Source organism: Microcebus murinus, chromosome 2, assembly GCF_040939455.1.
Source record: "Microcebus murinus isolate Inina chromosome 2, M.murinus_Inina_mat1.0, whole genome shotgun sequence".
Taxonomy (NCBI): Eukaryota; Metazoa; Chordata; class Mammalia; order Primates; family Cheirogaleidae; genus Microcebus; species Microcebus murinus.
Genome location: NC_134105.1, coordinates 110050828 through 110067303, shown reverse-complemented (window position 1 = coordinate 110067303; position 16476 = coordinate 110050828). Strand labels below are relative to the sequence as shown.

Genomic DNA, 16476 nt, shown 5'->3' with positions numbered 1-16476 from the left:
AGAATCTACCTATCGGACAGTTATGAGGAATTAATAAGTGTACAGTGCAGCAAACAAGGCATGGAAAACAGTAGGTGCTCAATGTCAGCTATTATCACTAGCTGTTCTCATTATCATCTTTGTGTGTAATTACTGACATCAGTTTGTTCTCTCTGGTCCTCCACCTTCCCCAAAACATAAGGTAAGATTTGAGAGAAGACATGGTCCCTGACCCCTAAAGGCCCACAACCTATGAGGGAAAGAGATAAATAACTATAATGTAATCTTTCAAGACCTGCAATAGACCTATGTATGCATATAATGCCAAAAAATAATTTTGCTGGAAGGGGTCCATATCTAACACCCCTGTATACCTACACAGTTCCTCAGACATGGTAGACACACAATGAATATTTGTTAATGAGAATGATGAAGCCTTTCTAGAATGCTGCCTTAGGGCATCCCAACAAAGTTACTGGTTTATAAGAGAAACCACATGAAACTGAGGCATTTTGGGTCCTTTAGTAGAAAAATCCCTTGGATGAAGTTCAAGAATAATCTTTCTCACTCAGGATTCCACTCCCTAGCAAATGATGCTAGAGCATGATTCCAATATTATAATAAATAATCGTGTATTTCTATACACACAGAAAAGATCGTTACTTGGGCCTAGCTGGGAGTTGAAGAAAACGTACTGATTGAGAGACAAAGAACAGCTAACTATCTTAGTAACTGGGTTCACACCACAAATTCAACCAAGATTCATAAGGAATTTGAGATTCATTATCTGCTGGCATCAGTTCAAGATGACAGCATCTTCAGATACTTGTTAAAACCAAAAAGATGTTTTTTACATCTCAATGAGAGATAATTATAATATATTTGGCTAGTGCCTACACTGGTATGGTGCACCTGAAGATAAGAGTCACCTGAATAAGTCCTACACATGATGCTACAGAAATTAGCAATTTCTATTGAAGCATTCCTATGTTTGGGAAAGGCTCTCATCCTTGTCTTTGTTTTTCTTAAACTGGCAAATTGGCAGGAGAAAAAAGAGGGAGGAGAATGTGATAAAACCAGCAAACCAGACTTCATTTGATCAAATTGCTAAGTATGTGCATCTTCATGATTTGATGACATCATCACACACACCAATAATGTCCACTCATCCAGCTAGCCAATGGCCACGATTATTGAAAACTTGCTACACGAGTCAGGTGTCCAGATAAGTGCTGGGCTCATGAGGATGGCCCCTGCCCTTAAAAAGTTCACTGGAGGGCAGGGACCCCTTGTAAACACACTTCTCTCCTGGGCCAGGAAGCACACCACTGCTCACCAGCTGTAGACAAGCTAGGAGAGAAAGCAGGTTGGGTGGCTGCTTCAGGAGGTGCCAGATCTCACAGGGGCCCCTCCTGTCCCAGAGCTGGAAAACTGAAAATGATCACCTAATCCAACCCCTCACTTTATAGCTGAAACTCAGAGAGTCAATATAACTTGCTCAGAGGTATAGGCAGAAAGGGTAGAGCTAGAACTGGAACCAGGTCTTCTTCTCTTAGCCGAGGGTTCCTTCCAACCTGTCACACCGACCCAGTGTGACATGCTGTCCAACCTGTCACACCGACCCAGTGTGACACGCTGTCTGCTGGAGGAGAGGACTGTTCAACATTCTTACCACCTAACACAGCCACAAGCGCCGACTCATCAGTAGGGAACGTCAGGCTGTACGTGGTTTCTACCCTACAGCGGCCTGGCAAGAGCTCTAGTTCTCAATCACAATGTCCCCCATTGACATCTGCTCCACTTCCTTGTGGGAAATTGTGCGTTTGCACGATGACGTGTCTACTCTCTCCCCCTCGCAACTCTTTAAGCGGAGGGAAAGAGAGAAAGCAAGTGTGTGAGTGTGGTGGCAGCACTCGAATACCAGAGGACTGTCACGTGGGAACAGGACAACAAAGAGGCTGATTGCTGTTAATGTGCATTCATCTGTCAGAGGCAGTGTAAAATGAACCCGGTGATTAAAGGCATTATCCAAATCACAGCCACCGTCCTGAAACGGACACCAAGCGTGGGAGGAAGAAATAAGACGGGAGGGTCCCCTTTCCCCAGGCCTGGCATCAGAAGAATCAGACCTGACAAAGACCTGCCAAATCACCTCTTTTCTGGGCCAGCAGGAGGGCGAACTCGCACTGGAGATTACCAAGGATGGAGTTTCAAAGTGAGTCACCAGGTCCCACGTACTCCCTCGGGCAGACACCACACGAGCTTAGCTTTTTGTACCCAGTGCAAGGGGGACGGCTTCTCGCCCAGGTGACACCTCAGCGTACTGCTGTCCTACGTGTTGTGTCATCTAACCGCAGCTGTCCCACATGCAGAATGGGGACAGCACCACACACGGCACACGACACCTGGAGGAGACAGTGGGGTGGAGAGTAAGATTGTCCCCTCGGAGCAAAACTATGAAGCTGCCCCATAGTGGATGACATCAGAGCTGTATTAAGTCAGCCCAAAGGGACAGAGTAGCCCCTAGGACAGCAGGCCGTGAAACGTAACCTAACCGAAAGTGAACAAAGATCGTGTCAGTCAGAAGCGCACGTGCACTGAGGTAGTGGGGACATTCTAGAAGCGTCAGCTATGAGAATACAAGCATGAGAGAGTCACACAGGCACACCCCGGCATGGGCTGTCAAACAGACTCCAGGAGCTGTGTCCGCCCAACAAGGCCATCAGAAATATCAGCAGATCTGCTCACCGTGGAGCCCGGGGCCAGCAAACACTCCTGTCCTACAATTAGCTGACCGGCTCCGCTTCTGCACTCGCCCAGCTCCCCTCGAATGATTTGCCTTCACGTCACTCGTCTCGGGTGGAATGACAACGTGCTTATCGGCTACCGCGTCTGGTCTGGGAGACTGTCAACTTAAGAAGCTCTTGGTCTAGACGTGAGCCTCTTTTGAGCTTTGCCGCTGTGAGCTAGCATCCGGAGTCTCTCAGCTTTGAAAGTGATGAGTCTGAGCTTCTGACTCTGGAACAGCTTAGCCCTCGGTGAGGACGTGGGCGGTTCAGTGAGGACATCATCTGTGCGGCACCGTGACAGGGTGTCACGACAATGACCGACACAAACGTCCACATAGACTGATCACGGGACGAGTGATAACGGGTGTGAAGGTGCCTGATAGCCTGGAAAACGCCCACAAATGGCAATTACGTTATCAGCTGGAACACGAGCACACTAAGCCACAAGTTCCCCTGGCATGCAGGACTGAGTACGGCAATCTGACACAGGGGACAAAAGCCAGGCTAGGATTCAGCCTGGCCCCCGAGTCATGAGCTTGGGCCGCACTGGCCCACTCTCTCCTCTGAGGACATCTCCTGGTCACATTCGCACTGCTGTCACCGTAGTTTCTTTAACCTCAGCTTGCTTCAGTAACTGTCCTGCTCAGCGACTCCCGGGAAGATAACACTCTGACCACTGTGACATGTGTGTGAGAGGAGGAGGCAAAAAGGACAACCCAGGTAACAAGGTGGGGACCACGGTCCCCACAGTGGTGGCTTATAAAGTCAAAGGTATTTAATAAGCTATTACAAATTTTCTACACTTTCGAATTTTGAAGGAGTTGTTTTTTTTAAAAAACAGTATATCCATTTTTTCCTACATACATCCAACCTCATAGCCATAAAACACTTTCTAGAACCACCCCTAAAGACATTTAGGGAATGTGAGAGAACGAGTTTTGGTTTAGTATGTGAGAGCCCTTTGGAACTGTCTAGAGCTGTCCCCAGAGGTGAGACGGGCTGCCTCAGAAGTAGTAAATGTCCCATCACTGGAGGTGTCCAGTCACACCTGGACAATCCCTTCTGTGAAGATGTTACAGAGAAGATTTAAGTCCTTGGACTGACAAGACAACTGCCCGTTAAGACCCCTCTCAACCATACGGTTCTCCAAATTTATGTTGCCCACTACAATGGATGTCTTTGTCTTCCATAACCTCCACACTCTCCCCCTCAACCCCAGACTCAAGGTTGGCCTTGACTCCATCTGAATTAAGAGCAACTTAGATAAGAAGCTCAAGAGGTCTTTATAGTACCACACTATGGTGCTACTATCAATAAATGTGAAACAAAGGTATTATAAATAAAGGCATCAGCAGAGTCAAGAAGCAGGAAGGGGGAAAAAAGATGACTCTCCTGACATATCCTCAATCCACCAAGCTCTTTTCCTTTATTTTTTTTAATGAAAACACACACTGCCCACCCAACCCCCAATACAAATCTGGTTTTTCCAAGACACGTGATTCTGCCACAACACACACAGCTAAGCCAAAACAGACAAGGCTTAAACACATGCTCACTTGCTAGTCTCACCCCAACTCAGAGGAATGCCCATGGAGTGGATCAATACCATCCTCTTCCTCCCACCTTGGCCACGCTCCACCCTTCCTACACACTGGACAGCAGCAGGGGCTGGGTCTTGAGGGTCTATTTAAACAGACTGTAACAGGAGGGCACAAGGGGGAATGTGGGCACCTGCAGTGGGACTGAGGGTTGCTCCAGCAATCAGGAGACAGCTACTGAGGGAGCCTCCTCTCTCTCCCCGACCCCACTGAATCCCTGTTACTTATGGTCACTTACGCTGAACATATTCCCCAAGAGCAAGACTCAAAGGTAAAGGTATGACAACGGGAAGGCGGTTTGAAGACGGGGATGATGGGAGGTGACCCCTGTCACCTGGGGCACTAGGACTGACCAAGCCAAGTTGACCACCGGCCCTGCCTCCTTCTCTGCTCCACTGCAGCCTCTCAATGCTGTTCCTGGTCAGGGCAAAATAGCTCTCCGGATAAGGGAGGGATCCTGTCTAGACACCTGGCCTAGAAGGAAAAGGCATCCCACACTGACTTTTCTAGCTTCCCTCTTTACCTCAGTTTCTGGTTCCGAGCCACTTACCTTTTTCTTCTTCTTCAGAATCACTTTCACACCATCCACTGAAACCATAATGCTCACTTTCTTCTTCTTGATGTTCTTGGCTTTAAATTCATACTGCAAGGGAGAAGAGAACAAAGAAGTGCAGTCCGATTAGATGAGTGCATCTGCACAGCCCCAGCTAGCCTGTGGCCCAGAAAAGAGGACCACAGACAGGGGTGGGGTGGTAGCACAGCTCCTGGGGACAGGGAGCACCTCTGGGGATGTAAACGCAGGTGGATGTCTGCAGACAGGGTTCAAGCCATCTTTGGGTTAGAAAACGGACTCTGAACACTTAATTCTACCTCTCAGCCATCAGGTAGGGACACAGGGATGGACCTAATCCATTTTGACAAGATGAAAATATAGACTGCTTTGAAAGTCTCATTGAAAAATCAGAACAATGGCTTGAACCTGTCATGCCAGCACTTTGGAAGGCCAAGGAGGGAGGACTGCTTGAGGCCAAGAGTTTGAGGCCAGCCTGGCCAACACAGTGAGACTTCATCTCTACAAAAAAATTTTTTTAAATTATGGCTGGGTGTGGTGACTCATGCCTGTAATCCTAGCACTCTGGGAGGCCGAGGCGGGAGGATTGCTCAAGGTAGGGAGTTCGAAACCAGTCTGAGCAAGGGCAAGACCCCGTCTCTACTATAAATAGAAAGAAATTAATTGGCCAACTAATATATATAGAAAAAATTAGCTGGGAATGGTGGCTCATGCCTGTAGTCTCAGCTACTTGGGAGGCTGAGGCAGTAGGATCGCTTGAGCCCAGGAGTTTGAGGTTGCTGTGAGCTAGGCTGACACTACGGCACTCACTCTATCTAGCCTGGGCAACAAAGTGAGACTCTGTCTCAAAAAAAAAAAAAAAAAAAAAAAAAAATTAGCTGAGCGTGGTAATGCACGCCTGTAGTCCCAACTACTCAGAAGGCTGAGGCAGGAGGGTCCCTTGAGCTTAGGAGTTCAATGTTGCAGTGAGCTATGATCGTGCCAATGCACTCCAGCCTGGGCAACAGAATAAGACCCTGTGTCTTAAAAAAAAAAAAAAAAAAGTCAGAACCTTCCATCAATAACTCATTATACTATTTAATGACTTCCACTGTCAGGCAAGTGGAAGTGTCTAACCAAATGCTACAGAAATTCCATTTCATCCTTGAAGATTAAGAAGAGCTGAACCTGTTTTTTGCATTAAGTTTTTTGTTTTTTTAACATATTAAGAGATAATTATGAATCCTAAGTTATTCTCTACAAAAGTTCAGTTCCCAAATTCCTTTATCTGTGAATCAGTCTGCAAGTCTACCCAGGCCCGACCAGACTGAAGATTTGGTGGCTGGAGGAGATCCTAGAAAAGATATGACCAACGATAGTTACAAGGGAAGACAATGCCTCACAAGCCCTGTATTTTCAACTTTTATTTGCAGTCCTGACAAGGCTGCTCCAACCATGGCCCTGCACTGCTGATTGATACTGGCCTTATCCTCGATCCCAGATCTGTTACATTTGCTCCTCCACGGCCACTTCTCATGCCGTGTAGCTGTCCATAACTGGTGGTATAATTCTACGTTTTCCTAAATGAACTTCATTTTGAGTGCTTCTCCAGTTTATTAAAACCATTTCACATCTGGTCCACATCTTACTATCACCACCTATCAGACTTAACTAGCAAGCTCTCTAATCAAACATCTGGGCTGCAGACTAAAAAATAAGACGCAGTGCCAACCTACAGCCCCCTTTCTCTGAGTCCTTTATGCTGAAGACCTTTCTCCTACCATGTTACCACCCACGCCTGGTAATAGGCACCCAGCTCCTTGACCATGCATCTGCAACCTCCTTCTATAGTTAGGGTGCTGATAGGAATGAACCTAATCCATCCTAACGGGATAAACACATAGCCTACTTTGAAAATCTTATAAGAACTCCATAACTTGCACTTGGCCATGACTTTTAACCCTCTAATGTTAAGAACCCAACTTAGAACTCCCTACTGTCAAAGTCTAACCCTTCTACTAAAATCTCATCGATCTTATCTGTTGTACAGAGTTAGCATTGATGCTCCTTGGCTGTCTGGTTCTTATAGACAAGGATACGACCTCACTAACTGAGGTAAAATATCTTTCTTTATGTATGTCAGGGCAGACTTTGGCTGATCGCTGATTTGAGTCTCCAGGTAAAGGCAACCTACGTCACTCCCCAGCCTGGCAGCCACTTCTCCCTCCTCCACTCTGCCCTGTCAACAGCTCTCCTTGTTATCAAGGGGGCCTGGAAGAAGAGAAAGCAAAGCAGCAAACAGGAGACAGAAGAAAACTCTGCTTCAGCACGGGAACCCAAAGCCAGGTAAGAGTGAAGAGTTAAGGGGGGAAAGAGGGGTGCATCTGGTAGGATGGGGAGGAGAAGAGCTCTTTGCACTGGAGTCTGGCTTAGGACAGGACCTCAGCCACGTAACACATTCCTCTCCAGCTCAGCAGCCACAGACGGTGAAGGCTGGAGTTGGTCTGATTGGCAGGCACTTGGGACACGGCTCCAATTCACAGCATGCCGTCCTGACTGCGGCATTCTGCTCAACTGCAGTGCTAGATGAACTAAAATGACCTCGGGGTGGGAGAACCGGCATGGGAATCTGCAAGTTGCTGACTTTGGCCTTGTGCCTACCGGGAGGGGTGAACCAGCTACACTTCCTGACCACACCTGCATTTACCTCCTCTCACTTGGGCTTTAATAAACACAACCTTCCAGCTGTCCCTCCCTTCTGAACAAGCCACTAAAACCAGGGCTGCTCCTGCTAGCCAAAGGAGTAGAGAGTGTTTTGATGAACTCAGGTGGAAGTTAAGAGCATAGAAGAATCCCAGAGACACCCAGAGAAGAACAATTATACAGGCCGATCCTCCACTGTTTCATTCTTTGGTCTCTTCTAATATGCCACACTTTGACGAGCTCCAAGTACTTTGGTCTCTTCTAACATGCCACACTTTGACATGCTCCAAGTACTTCTTTTTTCTAGCAACAAAATCAAAGCAGAAATATCAAGCACCTAGCTCCACAAGGCACTAATATCATTCTCCCCAACCCTAGTTTTAGAGAATATACTGCCTGCTATGCCATAACATTAAATGCCTTACATTTCTGGAAGAATCTTATAGTTGCCTATATCTTTCTGTCTTGTTTGGTCTACCTCCCAGTTGGTTTCACTCTCCCTGGGGCCTTTATTTAATCAAGATCCCTCACCCAAGCTTGGCAAGAGGGAGGCTCCTACCCAGGTCCCTTGCTTATGTATTTCAAAGCATGACTATTTCTACAGTTAGTGTTTTGACAAGCTTGGCCATGCCTTTTAATACCTTCACCTTAAAAACTCAAAAATGTAATTAAACTTTCTCTTTGGAACTGGAAAACCACAGCCTCTAATTCGATCACCACGCACATACTTCCAAATGGCTCTCACAGGGTCTGTGTGCACAGTGGCTGCAGGGAAAAGCATGACCAAATGATTTCTCCCAGAATCTCAACGACAGTGACAACACAGGTGTTCCTTATAAAAGCTGGCGGAATGCTCTGGAGTGCTTCAAAATGGAGAGGAAGGAAATAGACCTCCAGGTCCCATTGCAGCTGCCAGTACTGAGTGCTGTTTGTCATGGTACTTTGGTTGGACACACTTTGCATCTGCTCTACCTGCGTCCTGATCAGATGTCCCATACCCTTTGCAACCAAGAACTGGAATTAAATTGCAGGCCTGCTGGTAACTACAGAAACAAAATCAAGTGTCTGAAGATACTTAAGTACTTATTATCATCAAACCATTTGTTTATATGGCAAGTATGCTTCACTTGGACAACATGCTATTGTGCTCAATGGGAGGAGAGAAAGTGAATTTGGACAGAGGGGAGACAGTGGAGTGACCCTGAGAACAAAGAGGAGAGGGGGCTCTCAGGGACAAGTCCTCCTTTGTCCCAGGCTGAGCTGTTCCAAAGTAGAGTGCTGCCTGGGCAGGTGGGCTCAGAAGGAAGCATCTGTGTTCTGCAGGACAGGAACCCAATCTGCTCAGGCTTTGCCAGGGGCTGAAGAACAAATAGGACTGCTGGTGCCACCGTCTGTGGCTCAGGCCAGCCTCCTACAAAACCCGTGCCAGCCCTGTAGTGTGTGCCAACAGGCCTGGCCCTTCCCCCAACATGGCCCAGTTGAGCTGATACATTTGCTTTACTAGCCAAAGCCCCACCAGCAAGGACAGATTAAGCCCTACAGGACTCAACCTTTTAGGACACAAAACAATGTAAGTCCTGGAATACCAACTGCAGACTGGAAAGACCAAGGGAAAGTGTTTGGGGTTCGTAAACAGAGTCTCAAGACCTTGTTTTGGAATAGTGGCTCTGGAACTTAGTGTGCTGTGCCAATCAGTGAGGACCAGGAAGGGGAAGCTGGGCAGTGGACCCAACAGGAGCCAGGAGTAAACACTCAACAAGGGACATGAGTAAGAACGTGGGCTAGAAGTTGTATTGCTGCTGACAGATTAGCAGCCTAGTTTCTCATCACCTCCTCACACTGCAGTGTTTCCTTCTTCCTGACTCTCCAAACCACCTCCTAAACCCATGCGTCTCAGTCCCAGGCACGGGGCATCTGAGAAAGAGAAGCAGGAGGTCTGCAAGAGTGGATTGGGTGAAAAAGCTGAGATGGGCATCTAAGGAAGGGACCTAGGCTTGAGGCTGTGCTGCAGAAACAGAAGGAATGGAATTACTTTCTTGGAGTCAGGGATGGGCCGGGGAGTGGGGGACTATCTGATGTTCCCCCCCATTTAATAGTATATTTTCACTAGTAGCTCCCTGAAGAATCCCTAGATGTTTGATAATACCTGATTTTTAACCAAAATGTATGTATGTGTGTGTGTAAAACATACATATATATATTTATATATATATTTATATATATAATATATATATATATATATATATTTTTTTACAGGATCCTTAGTTTCTTAGTCACCTTGGCCAGCAATAATTTGGCTAGTCATAGATTTTCTCATGCTTCAGAGAAAGCAGGCCTCCTCATTCTTAATCATAAAATTCATTTTGCCCAGCTCCTTCCACTGTTCCCGCAATGCTTTAAGATGTGAGCCAAGACCTGCTTGGGAGTGAAGGCACTCAGAGGAAGGCACCAGAAGGAGAGGATTCAGTTTGCAAAGGCAAATTGTGGTGCCCGGGCTCTGCACATCCTTATATTTGACTGTGTTCACTGCCTTTCTAGAAGGAGCCTTGCAGCTTTGCTTCCTGCAAATGATCACAGGAAATTTAGAAGTGAACTCTTAACAGTGCCATAGTCCTGATGGGCATTTTAATCATATTCTGCCTGGAGTCTTGGTTTCATGAGTGTGACCACATCTCTACAACAAAACTGTAAGCACCTCAACCAAAGGTACTACCTTATAAAGCAGGGGTCCTCAAACTTTTTACATGGGGGGCCAGTTCACTGTCCCTCAGACCATTAGAGGGCCGGACTATAGTTTAAAAAAAAAAACAACTATGAACAAATTCCTATGCATACTGCACATATCTTATTTTGAAGTAAAAAAACAAATGGGCAAAAACACCCACATGTGGCCCGCGGGCTGTAGTTTGAGGATGCCTGTTATAAAGGGTTTGCAGGATGTCCTTTTGCCCTTATTATTTGAGAGTTTAATAGCTTAGGTAGTAAGATACACAATCTGAGTGCACCCACGGTCAGCAGCAGCATTATTCACAATAAGTGAAAGGTAGAAGCAACTCAAATGCCTATCAAGAGAAGAATGGATTCACAAAATGTGGTATACACACACAATGGATATTATTCAGTCTTAAAAAGGAAAGAAATTCTAATGCATGCTACAACATGGATGAACCTTAAGACATTATGCTAAGTAAAATAAGGCAAACACAAAAGGGAAAATATTTTATAAGTCCACTTAAATGAGATCCCTAGAGTTGTCTGTTTCAGAGAGGCAGACAGTAGAATGGTGGTTGCCAGGAGCTGAGAGGGAGGAGTAATGAAAAGTTAGTGTTTAATGGGTACAGAGTTTTAATTTTGCAAGATGAAAAAGTTCTGAATGGTAGTGATGGCTGTACAATGTGAATGTACTTAATGCTACAGAACTGTACACGTAAAAATGGTTAAAATGGTAAATTTTGTGTATATTTTGCAACAATAAAAAGTCACACAATCTGAAAACACTGCATAGCATTCCTTCTCCTAGCAAATCCACTTTAATTCTGCTTGCAAAAGGATATTTCTGTAACTCCCCCGCATGCAAGTTAAACATGCCATACTTTTCCATACCTCCATGTAATCGCATTTGCTATCTGCCATGCTTAAAAGTCCCTCCCTACACTATCTGCCTGGGGAACTCCTGCTTATTCTGGAAATATCTGCTCAGACTTCTTTTCTCAGAGAAGCCTCCATCCAGGTCAACTCCCCCTTCCCATAGCCTTCCATGGAGTTTCCCATCGACTTGGTTACTACAGCAATATGCAAAGTGATAACAGAGGCTTGCATATTAATAACTTAGGTAGTAAGATACAAAATCTCAGTACACCCATGTTCACAGAAGCATTATTCACATTAGCCAAAAGGTGGAAGCAATCCAAGTGTTCATCAACAGATGAACGGACTCACAAAATGTGGTATATATGTACAATGGAATCCAGTCCAGATTTATTGGTTGATAATTTATTTACCCAGTAGGCCATGCCCTCCTTGAGCAAGAAAAGTGACATACATACGTCTATGCAAGAAAACAGCATCAGGACATATGAGGGTGATAAATGAATGTCAAATAAATTAATGAACAAAGCTGACAATGGCTATCCACAGAGCCCAAGAAAAGATGATGCTGTACACAAGGGTAAAATAAACCCTCCAGAAGTTAATTAATTAACAACTTAAGTTATTAAAGCCTTGATTCCATTCCATGGTACATCTGATCTTCGTGAAATGGTCCATATTGTACAACACAATGCTGAGCACTTTTTCTACACTTGATACATGCTCCTATACATAAGATAAGGTAGAGCTGCCATTATCAGCCAAGGCCATTTGCAATCATTTACAGCACAGAGTAATAATGAATGGGAGAATCGTCATGTAGATGAACTTCTGTTCTCTGGGCCTCCCAGCTTTCTCAAGTCCCAGATCCTGTGCCCAAAGAACTAGAATTTTGGAGGACCAGGTGCCCAAAAGCTATGACAGTCCCTAACACTGATGTGTAGGCTCAGTGACTTGTACGGTTCATTTATATGAAATCTCAAAAATGTCAGCAAGACCAAGACCAAAGTTGGTACTGAATTCAAATTCTAGAATATCTGTAAGGATTCTTACAGATGCTGTATAGATAAATTTATTTCCCATCTACCTACCTCAGTCAATAAGCATAACTTATTTTAGCCACATCTTATTGAAAATTGTGTGTAAATAAAATCTCTATAATCTTTAAAACACTTAAAAGGTACCAGAGAAGCTACTTTTTAAAGGAATATTCACTGTCATTGTATCATAAAGTATAGAATTAAATTATCACCCAAGTCTGTAGACCAAGGAGATATAAAACTCAAGTTCTACATCCCATTTGGAATACCTGATAAAAAGGCAGAATATGCCAGACTCGGGCTTTAGACATGCTCATTCAGCAGATTTGGAGTAGGACCAAAAGTTGGCTTTTTTTTTTTTTAATGTGCTAATACAGATGACACTGTTCAGAAATACTACTCTGGGCCATGGATGCATGTTAGAAGGGTTATTACACAGCAAGAACTGGCAAAGACTAAATTAATGAGTCTTGATCATGTATGCACTAGTTTTTAAGTATAGCTATTAATGTAACAAAATATGGATCCTTAATGAAAGTGCCACTGCTATTTGCTGTTGTCCATTTTCTAAATCAAAAGCCACTAAAATCAAAACTATTATATTGGGAGGGAATACTGCTAGGTATCAGGTGTCCACACATTTATGTTTCATACATTTTGTATGTCTGGAATACATAATCAAAACTTTTTTTAGCAGAATCCTTCTGTTTGAAACATTTGAGATCATAAATGTTGACCAAGGTTTTTATCTCAGAGATGGTAAACGACTTCCCCAGGTTCATTAGCAGAAAACTCATCCCTGGAACTAATATATCTCCTGACTCTTAGCTCTGTGCTCTTTATGTTGGTCAATATTTATGTCTTTTTCACTGGTTCAGAATCATGACCCCAGGAAATAAAATTCATCCATCCCTCCATTCATTCAATACAAGTTTAATGAGCACCTTCATAGGCACACATAACAGGAAGCAAGGAGAGCAGTAAGAACTTAATGGAAATTAACCTCATAGGAAGAGGAACATCTCTCCAGGCTTCTGCAATCTCTCCCCACCAATTCTTTCCTACACTAATCACACTGGCTGCCCTCATTTCTTTTGTTCCTTCCTACCCTGGTTCCATACCCAGGGATACATCATCAATAACCTGGGGAAAATACAAAATACCAGTGAGGTCTGGAAAACATAGTAAAGGAGCCTTCTGAACATAAGGAGGGCTTTGAGGTGGGAAATATTCAAGTTCACTGCTGTTTGGCACATGGAGAAGATGGGTGAGAGGTTCATCCAAACAGATGTTCTGCAGGGGGGGAGGCCCTTCCACGGAGTCAGGAGACCAGCATGACGGCAGAGGGCAAACTAAACAGGCTTTCTCGCATGGACGAGAGCAGCAGCCTCAAGTGCAGGCAATTTGGGGCTGTGTACCCATGGGAGCCCGAGTGGCAGCTGCTCCCCGCAGAGAAGAGATGAGACCGGCCCTGGAATACAGCCATCACTTTTCTCTGACTGGGAGCATGCTGACAGGTCACGGGGAGCAGAACAACAACCCAAAATGATTAAGGGGCCAGAAAGGGTGATTTATGAAGCCAGAGGAGTACCACTACTAATAATAATCGGCGGCTCTCAGTTGCTTTTCTTCTACCTCTCAAAGCGCATTAAAACCAAGATTTAAAACCTTTTTCTTCTCTTTAAGTAATAACAGAGGCAGAGTTGGATGAGAAGCCAAAAATGTAATAAAATAAACCTGACTCCAGTCAGTTATATCACCCTCTTCGAATATCTAGCCCAGACTCTCCTCTCTAAATGGTTAATATATCATGCCAGTAGAAAGATAAGAGATACCAAAAGAATGTTCCTAGCATAAAGAAAAGATAAATATTTAGGGTGATGGATATCCCAATTATCCTATTTCATCTTTACACATTACGTGAATGTATCAAATTATCACATGTACCCTGAAAATATGTATATCTATTATGCAGTGATAATAAATTCAATTTTTCAAATTGTCTTCCAGAGGCGGCGGTGGGGAGAGTTGCAATACACTTCATAGTATGATGATTCACATCTACACACACACACATAAATAAGGAATAAAAGTTTTCCAACATTTAGCAGAGTCATGAAATCAAGGATTTAGGGTTTTCTTCCTCAGACCCAAAAATGGTCATAAGACTAATGGTGAATCTTTCTGTCTTTGTTAAGGCTCGATTTACTTCTCTTGGAAAAAAGGCAATTATGTTTTATAACCTCCGAGGACCTCTCACTATCTACCAAACACATCCCACAGTCACCTTGTGAAGCTGAATGAAACAGTTCCCATGAAGTACTATGAAGTCCTCAAAGAAGCCACACTGAACAGTAATGCTATTGCACAGCAAGCATTTGCATTTTTAGCTGTGTGACCTTGAGGAAGCCACCTAACCTCTCTGGGTACCATTCTTTCCTTCGGTGAAGTGAGAGTATTAGGCTTATTATATCTGAGAGCCTTCCCAGCACTAAACGTGACTCAACATAATACAAACCTTCAGAGCCCTTTCAGGAAGAGTTACCTGGGCAGGCACATTCGAGAAGGTGGGCAAATGCACAGCAACAAAGAAATGAAGGGGCTGGTGAGGCTGGGTGGGGATCTCAGAAGCAAGGGAAAGGGCTGGAAGAAAGAAAGGGTGTGGACAAATGGGGGAGGGTTCTGAAATGGGAAAAAAAAAATTCCTAGAGTTTTGCATAGAAAGTAGGAGGGCATTCATACATAAAGGTTTTAAAAAGAGTGAAATATAGGTGGGCAAATGTTGAACATAATCTTGGCACCAGCACTGAGGACTGAGAAAGGAGAGATACCGGAAACAAGAAATCTGGGAAAGACCAAGAACATGTTTCAAGCATTGGGCTATAAGAATAAACAAAGTGTCTAGATGAAATCACTGTATAGACTGAGAAGGAAGATAAGGAAATGGCCCCTAAATTCCTTGCTCAAAAGGCAGCAATGCTTTCAACAATGACAGCACAGGTGAACACAAAAGATGTATTATAGATTGAAAAATTCTATCTTGCAGCGGAGAATTGGGAAATACAAGTTAGAAGGGAATTTAGAGGTCATGTAGCCATTCATGTGGGACTCCTTTTCCTAGTCTTTCCCAAGTCCCTTGACCATTGATTCTTCCCCTCTAAGGGTAGGGTGAGCTTAGACCTATCAGCACCATGAATAAGAGATAAGAGTAAATTTGGAAAACCTGTGCTTGAAATCATCCATCAGGACAATAAAAGTTCTAGATTTAAAGGGTGGGAGGGAGAGAAATCACAGTAGGCAGAACTGATGCCCCAATGCATATTTATGGTATAACGGGAAGTATGATGAAGGGGGAAATGATGAAGGACGAAGCTATCTGAGAAGGAGGAGGACAATAATAAAATCAGAATTGGAAGGCTCTCAGAAGTCATAGTGTTGTCCCTGTCAGGCAATTATTCCAGCCTCTAGCAGAACACTGGCAGCTGTCTCTGAAAAGCAGTTTCTTACGATGAAACTGAAATCTACTCCCAGAAGCTTCCACTAATATGATTCTTTAAAGCAGTGCTTCTCAATCTTTAAGGTCCATATGAATCACCTGGGAACCTTGTTAAATTACAGATTCTGCAGGCTGAGGGCTCTTCATTTCTAATACGGTCTCAGATAATGCTGATACTACTGATCCATGGCCACACTTTGAGTAGCAAGGTTCTAGAGCTGGAGTACATAAGTCCAAAAAGGTAATGTGGATATGTTAGCTGTTTGAACAAATGATCGCTGAGGTTTTTTTCAGTGCTAACATTCAATGATTCCTACTGATTGTGTAAGTCAATATTCTGGAGCTACGTAAAAATTGAGACAAGGTGTTTCTTAAGAACAACCACTTTAACATGGCTAAAAATCAAATTCTAATATACAAATGATAAAACTCTAATATAAAACTCTGATACTTAAATGATAAAAATACAGTACCTAGAACACAAGTTCTCAGAAGGCACGGAAATCTTTCAAAGTATCATAATTACCTACTGTCAGTAGGTGGCAATATTTCCTCGGGGTCTAAGGGATTGTGAAGTGGAACAATGGTTCTCAACCCGGGCTGTATGTTGGAACCATCTGGAAAAGTTTAAAAAATACTCGTATCTGAATTCCACTCCCAGAAATACTGATTTAATTGGTGTGAAGTGCAGCCTGGACACTAGGATTTTTTTTAAAGCTTCCTAAGAGACTCT

General features: G+C 44.0%; 1 protein-coding gene across 3 annotated transcripts in view; it reads right to left on the bottom strand.

Annotated features, from left to right (window-relative positions):
• Positions 1-16476, bottom strand: part of LOC105873570 (carboxyl-terminal PDZ ligand of neuronal nitric oxide synthase protein) — a 293709-nt gene that overhangs the window by 86137 nt on the left and 191096 nt on the right. For all 3 annotated transcript variants that reach the window (XM_012768617.3, XM_012768618.3, XM_012768620.3), the window contains one exon: positions 4917-5009. In XM_012768617.3, the coding sequence (XP_012624071.2) occupies positions 4917-5009 (93 nt within the window). The remainder of the gene's footprint in view (positions 1-4916; positions 5010-16476) is intronic.